At 53.5% G+C, this 18,884-nt stretch overlaps 1 protein-coding gene across 2 annotated transcripts in view; it reads left to right on the forward strand.

Annotated features, from left to right (window-relative positions):
* Positions 1-18,884, forward strand: part of SYNJ2 (synaptojanin 2) — a 74,830-nt gene that overhangs the window by 22,471 nt on the left and 33,475 nt on the right. For both annotated transcript variants that reach the window (XM_081141085.1, XM_081141086.1), the window contains exons 3-6: positions 3,728-3,998; positions 6,134-6,359; positions 10,294-10,377; positions 18,797-18,858. In XM_081141085.1, coding sequence (XP_080997211.1) covers positions 3,728-3,998; positions 6,134-6,359; positions 10,294-10,377; positions 18,797-18,858 — 643 coding nt within the window. The remainder of the gene's footprint in view (positions 1-3,727; positions 3,999-6,133; positions 6,360-10,293; positions 10,378-18,796; positions 18,859-18,884) is intronic.

Genomic DNA, 18,884 nt, shown 5'->3' on the forward strand with positions numbered 1-18,884 from the left:
AACTCAGCTCTCTCAGAATCCTGAGGGAGGTGCTGTTGCTGTCCAGCTTCACAGACACAGAGGGACAGGCTCGGAAAGCTGACCTGCTGTGCGTCATCTAGTCTGTGACACTTTGTTTACATCGTCACCTCCAGGCTCTCAGGAAGTGTTACTGTGGTTGACATTTTACAGTTATAATTGGCAATGTTCTTCTCGTGCTTAATTAAATGATCCACTTTGCATCTCAAGGGGCCTGGACTCAGTGCAGGGCCATAAGTTGCCCAAAGTCAGGCAGCTCTTAAGCCTCGGCACCAGGGGTTGCTCTCCACCTCCAGGCTGCTCTGTCTCAGAGGGGCGGAAAGCTGAGCTTCTGAGGACGGGAAGAGCCGTAGCTTCCCCCATCCCAGGGGAAAGCGATTTTTTCTGGGCTTTCCCGAGGTCAGCTATAGGCAATGGCTCCTACCCAGGAAGGGTGATAGGCTCCAGAAAAATACTGTGTGAGTGACCTAGGGTATCTGTCTGCAGGGGGCCCAGCCCAGGGGCCAGGGTGGGCTTCAGCAGCAACCTCAAACTAGATCTGTTTTGTGTGTGTGTTTGTGTGTTTGTTTGTTTCTTGCCTGTTAAGGGTACTGGGAACCACGGAGCATCCTTTAACTTTTGGTTGCCACCAGGATGACCCTACGCAGTGAGGGTGGGTCCCCCTTTTGACTTTTTTAGGCTGAGGGTCTCTGTACAAAGACTTCCCCTCAGGCTCTCAGCTTGGGGGAAGTCGTTCAGTTTCAATCTACTGAAGTGAAAATAGCCTTTTATGTTAGAAGTTAAGAAACATGCACAAAAGTTGCACCAAAGCTTTATCTCAGGTTGCTGGGTTTTCATAGAGAGCTCAAAGCCTCCCCTACCTGAAATGCCAGTGGAAAGGGGGTGGAGCCCCACAATTAGCGGGGAACGGGGCTTGCCAATGACTGCTCGACACAGACAGTGAAAGGACTTACCCCAGTGAGTATAGGGATTTAACCTGCTTTTAACCCGAGCTCCCAAGGCCTCCCTGTTCTGTAGCCTCGGTGGGTGAATAAACCGAGGTCTCTGATGAATCGAGTCTCCTGACTGTGCCGTGCACAGCCCGTGAAAGTCTGTGACAGCCCCACACGCTTTCCACGGGACAGCCTCCTGGGTCCCAGTTCCAGCGTCACAGCAGCCTGGGCTCTGCGTTCATTCTCCCTCTAGACTGTTCTCCTACCTGTAACACGGGGAAACTACCTCTTCTCTACTTACATGGTTCTCAAGAGATTTCCATGAGAGGAGGAGCATGGGTGCTGCGTGGGAGGGGCTGGCCTGCAGAGGGGGTCCCTGTGGAGCCCCCACAACTGGGTGTGGGGGAAGGGAGCAGGCTGAGCCCTGAGGGTCAGGGACCCCTGATGGGTGGGCATGGCTCGCGCAGCACTCACTTCTGTGGGCCATCACTTCAGAAGAAAAGCCCGGAGGGGGCGTCGGACAGTCTTTTGAGGTTCAGGGTATGAGTCATGAAATGGAATCGCCTTCATGGTCTTAGAGTGATTTATTTTAATACCTATACCCAGTGGTGGCTGGTATATATCTGACATCCAGCTCCCAGGAAATTTTCGTGGTATAAACACGCCCGCCCTGGCCGATGGCAGGCTACCGGTTGGAGCGGGGACAACACGTGCACAGCTGGCTGTCACGAGCTGCGTGAGCGGCCAGCCAGAGCGGCCTACGGCGCTCTCACCTTTTAGAAAGGGGGGTGAGGAGCCCCGGAGCCTGGTGGCTACAGAGGCAACAGAACTCTGAGCTTGTTCGAATGGGGCGGGGAAGGGGCCGGGATCTTCTAGCCAAAGCTCCTGCTTTCCAGTGGGACAGCCCAGAGTTCCCGGGTCCTTTGTTTACAGAGTAAAGTTGAGAGTGTCCTGTATGAGGACAGTCCAGAGGCAGCCCAGGGTTGAGATTGGTAAGAGAACTCAGAGCTGAGCAAACACAGAGAAATGCCAGCACAGGGGAAGCAGGGCCCTGGGCAAACACACCCAGCCTTGTCCCTGAATGAGTGGCATTGTGTCGTGTCTGCAGTGACGCACCGTGATGCCGGTGCCAGCCCTCCCCTGCCGGGTGACAGATGGCCACAGCTAGACAGGACCCGACCCTGTCACTGCAGGCTCACCTGCACCCGCCTCTCACCTGGCTCTAGCCAGCAACCTCTGACCTGGTGTGCTGCTGCTTTGGCCGGAGCCCTGGACCCAGAATGTTTGAGCTGGAAGGGACATGGAGACCACATGGTGCCTCCTCCTCTGAGGCCCAGACAGGCTGGGAGAATTGCTGGAGGCTGCACAGGCCGTTGGAGGGGTGCAGAGCTCCAAGCCCCGTCTTCTGAGGCCAGGGTACATTAGAGCTTGTCTTTCCCTTGCTCCAAGATCCTTGCTGGTTTCAGGCCCCTGACTCAGCCCACACTAAAGACTTCCGAGCCCCTCCCCAGGCCCAGTTCTCTTCTTGACTATGAGAAACCTGACCTGCCTTACTCAAAGCAAAGCCTGGATCCTGTGCTCAAGGTGAGCATTGGAGGGATTCCCGCACAGCTGGGCAGGCGAGGCCCACTAGCCTCACTTTTATCCCCTAGAGACACCTTCTTGGTGGGGACACGGGCCAACACCATCCTGACAGGTGGGCCAGGGGGACAGTGACCCTCTAACAGCCTGATGCTAGGCTCGAACCAGGACCCTTCCCTTCAAAACCTCTGTACCCCTGTCTCCGTTTGTGTAAAATGGGGCAAAAAATGGCACCTCCCTGGGGCTGCTGGAGGCAGTTTGTGAACCGGTGCTGCTCATAGTAAGCACCACCCTGAGGATCAGCTGGCACTAAAGCTCCCTGCTCCAGGCTCCCACAGTGACTCTCAGTCACCCGCACCCTCTCCGGAGCCCCTGGTCCTGGGACTCAGCCCAAACTCTCAGTGGTGACCGCACTGTCCTTTGTTCTCATTTATCTGAAGCGCCTTTTCACGCAGGCCTGCTGCATGCCCATCCCAAGCCTCCCCCACCACACTCTGCCTGGGAAGTGCCCACTGTCTTCACAGCAGTCTGGGACTCTTGCCAGGGACCTGGCCCCCCACGCAAAGGCTATGAGAACTCACAGAGGCTGTGAGGACTCGGATGGAGAGATGTAAACTTTTCCATGCCTCTCCTGAACCCACGCCCTACAATCTAATCTCGGGCTTGAAGCCTAGAGCACAGGGGCTATACTCCAGGTTGGCAGTGGTCTGGGAACCTTTCATGGGGGCAGGAGGCTTGAGCTTGGAGGACTGATGTGGGCTGGAAACCCTGAGCCAGTCGGTGGCTGAGGATTCGTGGAGACGGTGGCAGATGGGGGAGAGGGTGTGGGGCTGGGAAGGCTCCAGGCCAGCAATCCATAGCCTCTGGTGGGCAGCAGAATCACCTGGGGCTTGTTAGAGCTCCGGTTCTGGCCAGGCCCACGGGTCTGGATGGGCCCAGAATTTGCATTTCTAACAGGCTCCCAGGTGGCGCTGCTGCTGGTCAGGGGCCCTGCTCAGAACCAGGCTCTGTGCTGTAGGCCCACATGGCAGGGCGAGTCCTGAGACCCTGAGTTGAGGAATTGGAGGTGCCAGGGGATGTGGGGAGTGGTGAACGGGAAGTCACGTAGCTGCAGTGAAAACTGGGCTGCCTGGGCCTCTCGAGACTGCAAGCTGCCCACCGTGGTCCTAAGCCCTCCTGTCTTATTTCCCCTCCAGGTGATGCGTCCCTGAGCTTCCTGGTCCTGGTGACAGGCTGCACATCTGTGGGCAGAATCCCGGAGGCTGAGATCTACAAAATCACTGCCACGGACTTTTACCCTCTGCAGGAAGAGGCCAAGGAGGAGGACCGGCTCGCGGCCCTCAGGAAGATCCTCAACTCGGGCGTTTTCTACTTCTCGTGGCCCAACGACGGGTCTCACTTTGACCTCACAGTCCGGGCACAGAAGCAGGGCGATGACAGCTACGAGTGGGGGAACGCCTTCTTTTGGTGAGACTCGGGCCTGCATCTCCTGCCCCAGGTCGCAGAGCCTGTGTCCTTGATCTCTGCTTTGTATTGTCCCTAGGGTCCAGGGTTACCTCTGAGAGCTGGGATCCATGCCCCCTCACTCTCCACACAGCGAGAGGAAGACAGACCCCATCGTCCCCACGCCTGGGGTCAGGGAAGGTGTTCAAAGTGGTAGATTCAGGACAAAATCTGGGCCGTAAGTAAAGAGCGTAAGAGGCAGTGTCCACCGGCATCTCCTAAACGCCTGGGCCTGTGCTCAGCTCTTTTGCGTCTGCTCAGCAGTCCTGGGTACCCTCTGCAGACAGATCCCACACTCTTGTTCCAGGCACGTTCTAAGGTCTCCGTGGGTGATATACTCATATCCTCATAGGAGTCTGTCAGGTGGGGTCTGTTATCCCCATCTTACAGATAAGGGGACTGAGGCTTGAACAAGTGAGGGAATTAGAACCCAGGCATTCTGCCTCCAGATTCCAAACCAGCCCCAACAATGGGGAAACTGAGCCATCCTGCCAAGGTGATGCACTCACGTGGTAAGACGTGTCTGGACCCATATCTGGGGTAAGATAGGGTCAGTGCTGAATGTGGCTGGTGAACAGGGAGAGTTTACGGTGGGTGGAGTCGTTTTTCCGGGCTGGTTATTGAGCCCGCTGAGAACTGCTTCCCAGTACAAGCAAGGCCTGAGAGGAAACACACAGGTGTTTTCTAGCGCCTTCCCTGAGGATGTGAGCCCTCCTCCCACAGCGGGTCAGGCCAGTGGGACCATAGGCAGACTTCAGTCGCAGCTGTCCACTTAGCAAAAGCTTCCTTCTCCTGACCCCTGGTGACTGATGGTGGCCAGAGCCATGTGGCTAGAGGACTCTGGAGTATTTGGAGTCTCTGCCTGGATGCCGTGTGTGGATTTCATACTCTTATCACTAAGGCTGGTTTGTCATTTGATCTTGAGAGAGCAGTGTGGGAGAGGGAGACGTGTTTGTAAAGCAGTCTTCTGGTCATCCTCTCTCAGGCGGGCGGGTGCTGTGGTTCTGAGAGCTTGGGAGGGGTGGAGCAGGGAGTCCCGTGTGGCCACTTCCCTGGGGGTCTCAGCGCCCACCTGCACCCAGGTGGCGGTGGCCATGCTCGCAGGCAGCGAGGCCTACCTCAGAGCCAGGGGTCACTGCTGCTTGGAGAAGCCACTGGAGAGCTCAGGGTTCACAGCACGCTTCTCCAGAAATGAGAGACGGCTGCCTCCTGCATGACTCTCTCCTCTCATTGATATTTCTCCCCGCCTCCCTGAAATCAATAAAAAACATGTTTTAAAAACTTCTTAAAAAGAGAGGTGAGGGCCCCTGGCTGGGGAAAGAGCACAGGCTCCCAGCTCCATGCGCTGCTTCCTGGCCCCATGACCTTGGGCAAGTGGGCACTTTACTTCGCTGTGCCTCAGTTTCTTTATTTGTAAATTGGGGTGAGTGATAATACCTGTCAGATGGGGTTGTTTCGAGGAGGAAGTGAGTTAGTCCATCTTGAAGCCCTTAGAATGGTGCTCAGTGCGCTGGGTAAGTGTTGGCTGTTATCCCATTGTTACGCCAGGGGTCTCCAGAGGCCCAGAACAATCCACCAGGTACGGAAATACTGGAACTTCGTTAAGTTTTATTTCCGTCTCATCCTCTTATTTATTTGGGATTGCTTTGTAATTCACCTCATGGGATATGGATATAATTTAAATAAGCATGCATGTATTTAATATGATTCTTTTAATCATTTGTCATTATTTAATCACAAAACATTTTAAATTTTTACTGATGAGATTTCCAATTAAAAGCATGGAGGCCACAGGTCTGAACAGAGGTTCCCTTGAAATTTGCTGAAAGGCGGGCGCATGGTGGCTCACAAGCCACGCGTGGCGTCCCCTTGCTCTTGCCGCTGGCAGTGGCTTCTGGAAAGGACTCCTTGCCCTTTCCTGCCGCACATGTCTCAGTGGCCCTGCTTGGTGTCCCTCAGAGGCCCACAGACGTCCCGAGCACAGAGCCCACCTCACACTGAGGGGCATGCCAGCCCAAGGGCCCCTCCCTGCATGCCTCGGGCAGTGTTTCCTGGAGGGTGCGAGGGGACCCCTGTCATTCTGGGGCTCCGTTTTGCAGGAACCAGCTGTTGCACCTGCCCCTGAGGCAGCACCAGGTGAGGTGCTGTGACTGGCTCCTGAAGGTCATCTGCGGGGTCGTGGCCATCCGCACGGTGTACGCCTCGCACAAGCAGGCCAAGGCCTGCCTCATCTCCCGCATCAGCTGTGAGCGCGCCGGTGCTCGCTTCCACACCCGCGGCGTCAACGACGACGGCCACGTGTCCAACTTCGTGGAGACGGAGCAGGTCAGTGCCCAGGCCGGTCCTGGTCCCGGTGGCTCAGGGGGGATGCCAACCGTGCAGATGTGTTTCTGTGGGGGGGTATTTGAGGCAGTTTCTGATGAGCAGGCTTCTTACTGTAACTGGAGGACTGAGCTGGGCATTGGGACTGTGCCTGCAAGTGTGGCCTCGGGGTTGCCTGGTGTATATTTTGATTCACTTCTAATGCTGGGAAACTGTTGCTCACCTGAGTGCTTTCAGCTAAAAGGAAGCAGGGTTTTGCCAGGATGAAGAAGGGTGGCAGTTATACAAAGAGCAGCTGATAAGAGACAAATAGAATTTAGGAATCTTAAGACAAAAGCCAGTACGTCCATATGGAGGGATGAGAGAAGAAACAACTCTGTTTTATTCTAAATCAGCTGAAGCTTCATCCTAGAAGCAGTCTCAGCACCTGGGCTGTGAAATATGCGTGTTCAGCCGCTGCTCTCAGTGCCTGTGGGCTAGAACCATCTGCTTACTTTCTCATTGATTAGTTTTCTAAATCCTGTCCGCTTCCCTGAGATGCTGTCTCACAACTGTTGTTTTTCTCTCCAACTTTTCAACGTGGAGGCTGATGCCACCGTGTACACTAGCAGGTGGAATAAATTAGAAGAGGGGATGGCGCAGGTGCAGGATGGCTGTGGGTGTCGAGCTGCAAACACCTGTGTTTGCTTAGTGGCTGTGGCTTCGCAGGCCCGCCTGCCGACTGCAGCTGCGAGGGGGTTTCCTGGGAGGACTGCAGCCAATTTAATTCCGCACAGATTGGAGCACCTGGCTTCTGTGCGCTAGTGGCTGCCTTCTCGGGCTTCCACAAAGGTGAAGACGGTCCTCTCCAGTTAGACACTGAGCCTTAAGATGAGCAGCAGGGCCAGTTTCTTGCCTGTGACTTCTGCTCAAGATATCTGTGCTCCTGGATATAGACGCAGCAGGTAAATACCTGGTTTAAAATGACACAGAGAAAACGGTGCCCCCCAGTGGAGGCCGCTTTTTTTTTTTCTTCCCCCTCATGTCTTCATGATGAAAATTATTTCCTTTTGTTCTCATGCCTCATGTTCATTACCACTCTCCTCCCTGCATCATTAGGCTTTGAATCATCCACTTCATTCAACGAGTTTTTTATTATTTATCACCTGCCGTGGGTTGGGTGCTGTGCTGGGAACTGGGTGCAGAGTCTGACTGTACAAATCAAATTGCCAGAACCCTGGAGCCTGGTAGCAGAACCAGGTTCTAGAGGTTTCTTCAGCGGCCCCCGAGTGAGGCCCACGCCTCCCCCGCTGTCTCGTTTCTCCATCCAGCCCTCAGGCCGACAGGCTCCTCTTGTTTGGTGTGCCCTGGATTTTTGGATTTCAACCACTTTTTTAAAATTAGGGTCTTGTATACTGTATCTTATGAAGTAAGTCCTTGGAAATCAACTACCCTCCACGTCACTGTGATTTCCTGAAAGAGCATATTAAGTGAAAACGAAGAGGACTGGAGTGGTTCCTCAGGCAGCTGTAACAAATAGAGTGGCTTAAACAACTGAAAATTATTCAGAGGGCCACTCTCCCCCTGCAGCCCCTAGGGAGGCTCTTTCCTGCCTCTTCCAGTTCCTGGTGGCCAGTGTCACTCCAGTCTCTGCCTCCTCCATGTGGTAGCTTCTCCCGTGTGTCTCCCCTCTCTGTAAGACACCAGTTACGTTGGATGAAGGGACCTCCCTACCCCAGTGTGACCCCATGTGATCTAACCACATCTGCAATGACTGTTTCCAAAAAGGTCATATCCCCGAGGTGCTAGGGGTAAAGACTGCAGCATATCTTTGGGGGGGTGTTAAAATTCGGCCTTTAGCATGGACAGGATTCGATGTCAGAGGCCTGTGCTTTGAATGCAATACATTTAGCTTTATGAAAATCTATTTTGCATCTTTCTGCAGACCAGGGTTGAGGCCTTTGCTCTGGTTATTTCATCTACACATGCCTGGTGACTTGTGTTTGTCTCCTGTGTACCCAGTTTGCTTGCTGTGCCCTCTGTGGTCATCCATGCTCATGGGCAGCACTTTCCTGGCCTGAAGAGATCACATTCCTTCCTTTACTCCTCTCTCTGTGACCAGGTGACAGAGAGGGAAACTGAGGCCAAAAGTGGTTAAGGAATGTTCCCAGCTTCATCCTACTGGGCAAGTGGGAGTGAGGCCCAGGTTGGTGTCGTCCCAGGGCCCACATGGTGATCTGCTTTCTCTGTCCATCCTGCCTCCCCTGCCCAGGGACCCCAGATGCCCTCTGTGAGAATTACAGCTGTGGGGCGTCCAGCCTTTCGCTGGTTAAACCCGTGTTCTTCCACCCAGAGGGAAAGCCTATGATTCCATCGCAGGTGCCCGATGATCAGCTTTGTCCTGTCACCTGGGGGCAAAGAAGGTCCTGATAAGAGGATGGGACACAGAATTAGAACATTCTCATGGGGGGGGGTAGAGGAGAACTTGGAGGCATCTCTTCCTCTGGGGTCTGGAACTTTGGGGCTGCGGTCGGCATTTTCTGACCCTGGTGTCCCACAGGTTCCCGCTCAAGGGGAGCGAGGTCTGATGCGGGCAGTGGTGTTGTTCGCATGTGTTCTTTACAGTGAAGGGCGACTGTTGCACAGCTTGAATTGGATCCTGGGCACTGTTAAGAGTTGTCATGGAGAAATGCTGGCTGAGCTGGTTTCTTTCTCGCAGCCCAGGCCGTGCAGCTCCCACGGCCGCTCAGTGGTTTGCGCTCACTCACGGTGGCCAGCTCTGCCTGCAGTAGTTTAAACAACCTGCAACTTCATTCCTTTACTGTCAGGAGAATCAGGGAGGTTAACCAGCCTGTTGGTGGCCAGTATCTGGACACAGACAGCGAGTTGTTCACCCAGTGCCTTTCCCCTTTGGAGATTAAGGGATCGAATGTCAGCCCAGCAGTATGGCTCCCTGGTTCATGTAATTCCTGCAGTCCAGGGAGCTGTGGGTCTAACACTCAAGTCCTCCCCTGCAGAATTACTAATGCATGTGTGATCTGAGCGTGATCTAGCCATGGAAAGCTACCCTGTAAGGGAGCAGGCTGGTGAGAAATGGAAAGGACCAGCAGCATCGCCCGGGCCGGCCCTGCCAGGCCAGGGTAGAGTTACTCAGATAAAGGGCAGTGCATCTGAGAACTGCCACCGCCTCCCCCTCGTGATGCTCAGGCCTGTACTTTTTGCCCTTTAAAACTCCCCTGCACGACCATGCCGGTAGGAGCCTGCAGGCAGATGGGGAGTTGGTCCACTCCGGGATAACGGGGGTGGGAGGAGATGCATTCAGCCTTTACCGTGTAAGTGCCGTCTGCTTCTGTGCAGGTGCCGTCACCCTGGGAGCTTGTGGCAGCTGTGTAGTGTGTGTTGACTCAGGGAGTGGCGCGTTAAGGACACGGTGGCGTGAGGCCAGGACCGACTACAAGTTCAAGTCGAGTATTGACTTGCTTTGTCAAGTACAGGGCTGACGAGTGCCCTCAACGGCACCTGTGGTCACAGCTTGTTCGCTTCATTCATTCAGCCCTTTCCCGGTTGCCCTCTCTCCTTCGGTAGCTGGCAAAGTGAAAATAGAGGGCTCTAAGGAAGGCCTCAGTTAAACCCCAGAGCACGCTTGCTTCTGTTCCTAAAAGGGGGTGGGGGGCATTGCGGGGCTCTGCAGGGAGCTTGGGAAGGTGGCGGGAGTCGCCGCCAGCTCACAGACCGGGGGCTCCGCCTGCCCCGGCTCGGAGGCTGGTCGGCGGCCAGCACGCCCGGGGTGCGCCGGCCCGGGTCAGGGAGCCGCACCCCCAGGGCAGCGGAGCGCGGGCCTGAGGTCCACTGTCTGCCCTTCGTTCCGGTGTCGGGTCTCAGGCGGCCGGATCCCGTTACGCCCAGGACATTCGGTTTCACTGAGGAACACTTCCCTTTATGTTTCCTTGCGGTGCAGACGATCTACATGGATGATGGCGTGTCCTCTTTTGTCCAGATCAGAGGCTCGGTTCCGTTGTTTTGGGAGCAGCCAGGGCTTCAGGTAGGTAATAAAAAAGTCTGCGCACGTGTGTTGCTGTTCACCCTCCTTTCTCTCCGGCATGGCTGTGGTTTGTTTCTTTTAACCATGTTTCTTTCACTGCACAGTGGCACAGTTTCTGGTCTTTTCCCGCAGCACAGCTGGATTGAGCTGTGCTGTTAAAGTGTGCACGCAAGCACGTGTGTGTGTGTGTGTGTTGTGTGTGTGGTGTGTATGGTGTGTATGCAGAAACATATACATTGTGTGTAATTTTCTGATCATGAGCTGTTGATGCAACTGAAGTAGGAAGGTCGTGGCTGACGAGTGAACCACGAAGTATAATCAGATAGAATCACCTTAGGTCAGATCCGAAATTCCACATATTGAGAATGTGGTTAAGTTTGAGAGTCGTGACTGTCCTAGAGGGCTTTGTAAGGTCCTCGGGCCGGGCAGCAGGCCTGGCATTGGAGGTGCCTGTTGTGTGGCCTCGTGAGAATTGCATAGAGCTTTCTCATGATTTCTAAAAATACCCCCTGCCGTCCAGAACAGGGCTCTGGCCAGCACTGAGGTATCTGGCGTTCTGTGTCCTGGGAAGAGTTCGGGGGGTGCTATGTTCCAAGAACACGTTTGTCGTCAGTGGGCCGGCTCTGCCTCATTCAGTGAGTTCCTACCTGGGGCGGGGAGGGGTGGGTCAGGAGGGTCACAGCCAAGTGGACTTGAGATTCCTCAGCACAGATCCCGGAGGATCCTGGGTCGCCCTCCCCGGCCAGAGGGATGTTGTGTGCGCGGCAGACATCTCGCCCCTGCCTCCGTCCCTTCGGCTCTTCTTACTTCAGGCTCGGTGTGACAGTGGTTGGGACATCAGCCGGTGACTGAAGAGGCTCAGGGCCATCTTCCAGGTTCTTGGGGGTGTTTGACATGGCTGGGTCTTCCCCGGGCCTTGCCTTGACCCTGTGTCACTGTAGGCGCATGAAGCATGTCAGCTCTTAGAGCGAGCTGGGCATTGGAGTGTCTCATTTGGGCTCTGAGTTCTGTGGGGGGAATAGCTTCATTAACATTCAGTCTTTCCATTAGGAAGGAATGACTGAGATGTCTGAGGACAGCTGGTGGCATTGAGTGGTGGCAGAGAGAAGCCCTCCTGAGAATGATTATGACGTGGAAAATTCCTCTGGAGCGCATCCCAGAAGTGTGTGTGTGTTTTAAGAGCTCCGTTGAGATATAATTTGCATGCCATAAATTGTACCCATGGAAAGCGTACAATCAGTGGTATTTCGTGCATTTACAGAGCTGTGTAGCCATCACCATAGTCTAATTTTAGAACAATTTCATCATGGCTAAAAAACCCAGTCCGCATGAGCAGCGGGCTCCCCCTCCCCTCCCCCTGTGCTCGCTGAGGCCTAAGCAGCCGTTGATCTGCTTTCAGTCTCTGTAGACTGGCCTCTCCTGGACAGTCCAAAAGAGCGTTTGAAATTCGATTTTCTTCAGATTCGGAGATTTCCTTCTGAAACTTCTGGAGCTCTGTATTTAGACGACTAAAAAGCAAAGAGCAAATGAGTGCAGAAGGAAGGAGGGGAGACCACATGAAGAAATTCACAAGTCGGGGGGATGTTCATGACAGTCTCATCCGATGTGAAATTAGCCCATTTCCCCCAGGGCAGGGGCCCCTCTCCAGGGATCTCTGAGCACTAACCTCCAGGCACTGAGCTGGAGGCTTTGGGGCAGCTGCGATTATTAGGGAGTCTTCCCAGCAGTGCACTCTGTCCAGGTTGTATGGCCCTGGAGCAAGCCTGGCTCTTCATTCATGTGTCCAGGACTCTCCATGTTCTGGTCTCCCTCTTCTAAAAGCAAAGCAAAACGCATATGTTGTTCCCTCTTTAATTCTGGTCTCTAGTCTGGCCTTCCCTTGTGCAGCCGGACCCTGCTGGGGAGCAGCTGTCCCTCAGCCTGACAGTATCAGTGGGACCTGGGTGGCCCGCTTTCCTGCAGCTGCAGCACCTTCCAGATCATACACCTGTGCTTCTCCAGAGCCTCCCTCCGCGGTTCCTTCAAAAGGCTTTGTGTTCATTCATCTTATTAAGGATGTGCTGACTTTGGGTCTATACCCATGGTTATCCTCTAGACACCATCCATCATCAAGGAGAAATTGGGTTGTCCCCACAGGGGACCTGCAGGGCTGCTCTCGGTGGTGATCTGTGGTCTCTTTCACTAAACTGTATAAATAGCAGCCCTGAGGGTTGATTCAGGTTGTTTTTCTCTATTTCGGACTTTTCCCCTTTCTTCTTCATTTAGGTTGTATTAAAAGTGCAGATATTTTTGGATGAATAGCTTGCATTTGAAGTTGCAATGTTGCAACACATTGATTGGTTGCCTCCCACACGCGCCCTGATTGGAGCTGGGATCGAGCCTGCAACCGAAGTACGTGCCCTTGATTGGAATCGAACCCGGGACCCTTCAGTCCGCAGGCCGACACACTAACCACTGAGCCAAACCAGCTAGGGCTAGAGTACATATTTTATATACTGTTAGTCTGTTGAAGATTTTGCCCCCCTTGTCACTTAAAGACCTTCCTCCCACGTAACATTCACATATAGACTCACGTCTTGCAAAGGTCAGCTAGTCTGTGTTGTGAAGCGTCCTGTGGCCCAGCTGGGCGAAGATGCGGGGCAGCTTAGCTTCTCTGCTGTTCCCACCTTGCCTGCATTCTCCCTGTCAAAGACTGTTTGCTCAGTTCTTGGATCCATTGTGCTGTGTGTGCTCATTTGTGTGGTTGTATCTTTCTTTGTTCCAAAATGTGAGATGGCTTGTAGAACAATGGTTTCAAAAATAATGAAGAGGTTGAGGTGGGGGGGGGAAATACTTGTATTGAAAATGAACTGGAGCCAAGATAAAGCTGCATATACATTTTGTCCGTGGGCCTTGAGTGCTTGCACAAAGCCCCCGAGCTTAAGGCAACCATCACAGAAACACGATTGCTCATCCTGTGATTGAGAGCATAGACCTTGAAGCTATACAGACCTGGGTTCTAGTTAAACTTCTGACTCTCCCACTTAGGATCCATATACTTTTCTTATTGAATTTATTGGGGTGACATTTGTTAATAAAACTATACAGGTTTCAGGTATTATACAATTCTACAATACATTATCTGTATATTGTGTGTTGACCTTCCCAAGTCAGGGCTCCTTCCATCACCTTCTATCCCCCCTTTACCTTCTTCAGTTCCCCCCACCCCTTTCCTCTGGCAATCACCATATTGTTGTCTCTGTCCATGGGAGCCATATACTTTTGAAAAATTCTTATCTCAAAACAAAGTTCTTATCCCCAGAAAAATGTACTTATCTCAAAAAAAATCTCCAAAAATGTCATTTCAAACAAGAAGTTCTTATCTCAAAAAACCAAAAAAAAACCCCAAAAACAACTGTAGAGAAGTTCTTATCTTTGCTAAGCCTTAGTTTACTCTTCTGTTAAATGGAGTTAACAATACCAACCTCAGGGTTATGGAGAAGGTTGAATATCATAAAGTAGATTAGAATGTAGCACAGGATCCAGAACCTAGAAAGCACTGAGAATGCAGCTGTTAATATTACAAACATAAATTGTAACATCTAGGAGACAAAAGCTCAAGTTGCATTAGAAGCATAGCTATTTGCATCCGGAAGGAGGAATGACAATTTCCCCGTATCTCCGTGAGGACACTGTGAGGTGCAGTGACAGTGACCTCATATCTCTGTCGGTATACAGCGCAAGGACCAGTCTTCGGGCTGTTCTATCTCCCAGCCCCTCCTAGACACCCCAGAGTGAGCCTCTTATTCATCCCACAGACGCTTATTGAGCATCTGTGGGTACATGAGGCACAGCCCCTGGCATCAGATACAGCCTTTGGGGAGGAGGGGACAGGACATGACAGTGTGTGAATAGAGTCTACAAGAGAGGCGGCTCTGGGGAGGGCCGCTCACCCCTCTCCCCCAGCTGAGGGGGGGGTTCTGAGCTGACCTGGGAAGGATAGGGCAGAATCAGCAGGCGAGGAAGGCAGGCCTTGGCAGAGGGAACCACAGGTGCGGATGTTGTAACCCCTGAGTTCCAGCATGGGAGAGTATTCTGGGCTGACTGCCTGCAGTCCTAGGCATGGGGCATGGCGGGAGGTGAGATTGGAAAGGCAGGCAAGGGCCAGATCGGGACGGGCTTGGACATTCTGCTAAGGAGGTTATATTTCTCCCCAGTTGCTGCCAGAGAAGTGGTGCCCAAACTTTGCTGCACATTAGAATCACCTGGGCAACTTTAAATCTCCTGATAGCCAGGTTGCCTGCTATCCCAATTAAATCACAGTGTTAGGGGTGGGAGCCAGGCATCAATACTTCCTGAAAACCTCTAGATGACTGAAATGTTCAGGAAGGTTTGGGAACTACTCAGGGGTGTATTGATAAACCAGTTTTCTGAGGGCCAAGAGAGAGAAGTTTGATTTTCAGCATTTTCCCATTGCTGTGCTGTAAATACTCCCATTGTGGCTGATTTCAAGCCACCAGTTTAATGTCCCTGAACTTGGACTTGGGAAGAGATATGCACACAATGGGTTTGTGAGCTGGTAGCATTTGGCTCCAGCACACACTGGACCACTGCACTGAAGGATATCCAGAGGTGGGTGACATGATCAGACATAAGTGTAATAGGTTTTAGTTTTGGGGGAAAAGACTGAAGGTAAAGACACCAGGCAGGACACTAGCAGAGATCCAGGTAAGATGCTGGCAGCCTTAACTAGTGGGGGGGCAGTGGGTGCCAGAGAGATTCACAGATGCCCTTGGTGATTGTGGGGCTCTCTCAGGTGCTGGTGCAGACTCTGGTCTGACTCAGAGCCAGGTGTCCTCAAGACTTTGGTTATTCTCATGGCCAATGCCCCTAGGTCTGTGGTCTGTAGGATTGAAGTGACGACTTCAGACGGGACTGATTGTCCAAGTGTCCACCTGGCCAGGGGGAGGAGGACGGGCGATGGGGAAGGAGGGGAGACCAAATAAAGCATCGCAGTCAGTTCCAGTGTGCCAGTGCCAACAGTGGCTTCATTCCAGCCCCAACTGAAGCTCCTCCTTGAGGATTCCGACACACAGCGGCCTCAGGACTGGGTGACACCGGAGAGGGCAGATTCGGGTCGGTGTCAGAAAGGGTCAGAGGAGGAGGCAGGGTGGGGGAGGCAGGAGGCGAGTCCTGAGGCAACGATACGAAAGGGATGGCGGAGGAAGGGTGGCGTCCTGAGAGAATATCCAAGGCCCTGTCTACCTGAAGAAGTGGGTGAGCGCAGTCTGAGGCCATGATGCCTGAGGAAGCAGCCGGGGGCAGGCTGGGCCTGGTCGCAGTGCCCTGTGGCTGTGCAGTGTGGACACAGCATGTCACCCCACCCGGCCCCCAGCTGCTCATTTCATAAACCTTCCCCCCCCCCCCCCCCCCCGCAGGCATTTGCAACCTGAGCTAAAAGGGGATGGAGGAAGATGAGTAGCAACCAGCGCTTCAGACTCTAGTGCTTGTGTGCACACACACACATGTGCACGCGTGCAGGAATCACCCAGGAGGCTTGTCAAAGCAGGTTTCTGGCCCCACCCCCAGAGATTTTCATTTAGTTGCTGAGGTGGAGCCTAGGAATTTGCATTTCTAACAGGTATTCTGGGGTCTGCTGCTGCTTTGTCCAGGGACCACACTTTGAGAACAGCTGGGGAGCTTTACAGCCCTGGTCGTTAGCTGGGCAGGGCCCTTGACTTCTCAGTGTTCCCAGGTGGGTCTGGTCAGCAGTGACCTTGGATGAACTGCTGTTTGGGGACAGAACATGCCAACGATGGCCCTGCCCAGCCCTGTCCACAGGGATGGGTATCAGAGTCGGGTAAGAGAGAAGCCAGAGGCCTCAGACAGGACGTGCTCTAGCCTGTGGGCTGTGGGCTGCTGCTTCCCTGCTGGCCCCCACCATCCGAGCCCTGATGCCATGGCATCTTGCCCGGTTACACTGTCTGTTCTCAGTACGTAGGGGCACAGTTTCCATCAAATTAATTTGCACTTGTTATGCAGACTTGTTAAAAACCTGGAAGTGTGTTCCTGGGTCTTTTCACGGAGATCCCAGGGAGGGGGATCATCCAGGGCAGGGAATTCAGGGTTCCCCCATCTCTCTCCAGTCTTTCTGCGGTACCCAGAGCCGTGCTGATGCGGACGTCAGTGCGCTCGCTAACTCTCCGTCCTGGACTGGTTAGGCAGCTTGCAATGGGATTCAGGTAATTCTTATGGGAGGAATTTTGAGCCCAGAGATCGGACACTCCTGAGTCTAGTCACCTGTGACTGAAATATCTTCCTGTTCAGAAGAGAAAACGTTGGGCTCTGACTCAGGGAGACACAGTTAGAGGTGTCCAGTGATAGACCTGTCAGGACTGGAATCCAGGCCGCTGAGCCCTGAGCCCTGTTCTCCCACCCTGCCTCGCTGCATTCCCATGGGACCGAGTCCGAAACAGCCGCAGCATCCCTGACACTGGGGACAGTGCTTGCAGTGACCGCACACTGACCCGGGACATGCAGCCCCTTGGGCCAGCCCGCGGGGATTGCGGAGGGTGGCTGACAGGAACACGGACCTGATTTCCTCAGGTGCCTTCCTTGTAAATCCAGAAAAGAGACAGGAGCCAGCTTCTCAGATCTCGGGCTGGGAAAGCTTTTGGAATGAAGTTTCTCATGGCCTCAGCCAGGTGTTGACGACCGTCGGGAAGCGGGGCAGAATGGGCTCCACCACCAGACCAAGGCCTGTTGGTGGAGCCTTTCTTGGGAACCGCCAGGGTTTCTTAGGACTGAAAGGGATTGGGGGCTTTATTTATAGACTCGATCAGATGGGCACACCCAGTCCCAGTCTAGATGGGTGCTTTCTTCAGGTACGAAGAGGGACAGAGGTATTACCTGCCACGCGAAGGGCTGTAAAGCAACACTTGGCACGTATTTATAATAAGTACATCGGGCCATACAGATGGATCGAAGGACCACTTTCATGATGCTCAGTGACAACCCGAACTAAATAGTGTACTTTAAGAAACTTACCTTGAAATAACCAGACCCGCAGCAGAGTTGTCACCATCTTACCACATACACACACACACACACACTGTTGCTTCTCTTCTGAGCCACCGAGCGCAGGTTGCGTACTTCGCGTCTCGTTACGCCAGGACATTTCTCCTAAGAGCAGGGACGCCCTCGGGAAGTGTAACAGGGACGCAGCCCCGCGACCTAATCTGCAGTCCGCATTCCGGGTTTGTAGTTGTCTCAGGAGTGTCCGGCCTGGCACTCTGTCCCCTCCAGGCCAGGATCACATCCACGTTTCATTATGATGTCCCTGGCCCCCCTTAGGCTCGGTCAGCTCCCCCGCCGTGGCATCCTTGGAGAATGCGGGCTCCTTAAGTCGAATGTGCTTCTCGGTGCGCCCCGGTGTTTCGTCATGACCAGGTTCAGGGCGTAGATCCCTGGCGCCATGTCCTCCTCAGGTGTCCCTCTGCCCCTCGTTAGTGATGTTGGTCCCCTGGGCAAGGTGCTATTCGGTTTTTACTTACAGTTAGTATGTTTTCCTTTCCAACTCATAAGCAGCCTGTGGGTGACGCCCTGACCCACGCAAGTGTGTGCTCCTTGTCACTCCCCCGACAGTTATGATCAACACATGATGTTAGCTGAGCAGTTATTTACTAACATGGTTGCAAAATGATCATTTTCCACTACTCCTTCCACACCTATTAGTTTGGTATTCTACTCTAAGGATGAGTTCTCCCTTCTGCCCCATCTACCCACCCACCCACTCAACTACCTGCCCACCCACCCACCCAGCCAGCTGTCATCTATAGCTTCATGGGTTCCCACTTCACTCTTCAGGCTGCAAATCCACTACTGTCCTTAAATAGTTCAGTGCTCAAATTGTCCCAGATTTGTACAGAGAGAGCCCTTCCAGGCTACCTCCAATAACCATACATTGTTTTAAGTTTGTTTTTTAAACTTCCAGTGTTTAATAGGTAGTTCTAAATACTAAGGCACATTAGTTTGCAGGTAGCTATAACTCAAGTTTTAGGGGGCAGTCAAGGGCCCCATTGTTGCAGAGGATACTGGGACCGTGGTCTCTCTCCGGTTGGTCTAGCTGTACCTCTCCCCACAGGGGTTTGTGGTTCTGACGTGGGCCTCGTGGTCTTACCCTGGAGTTTCTCTTCTGTCTGTGGAAGAATTCCGGGGCATGGTCTGTGCTGCAGTTCGGACTGGGCCGCAGCAGAACCCGACTCAGGCTGCGGAACCTGCGTTCCAGGCCTGGGCTTCCTGAGCTGGGAGGAGCCGGGGCCGGGGCAGGGGCTGGGAATGGGTGCTGGAGGCCGGCTGGCAGCCGTGGGGAGTGGGAACACCACCCCTTCCTGGGTTAGCAGAGCAGCGGAATCATTGGTGTTATTTCTCTCTGTTTTAGGTTGGCTCTCATCATCTGAGACTCAACAGAGGCCTGGAAGCCAACGCCCCTGCCTTCGACAGGTAAGGTCCTCTGACACCATCCTGTC

Source organism: Miniopterus schreibersii (assembly GCF_964146895.1).
Source record: "Miniopterus schreibersii genome assembly, chromosome: 6".
NCBI lineage: Eukaryota > Metazoa > Chordata > Mammalia > Chiroptera > Miniopteridae > Miniopterus > Miniopterus schreibersii.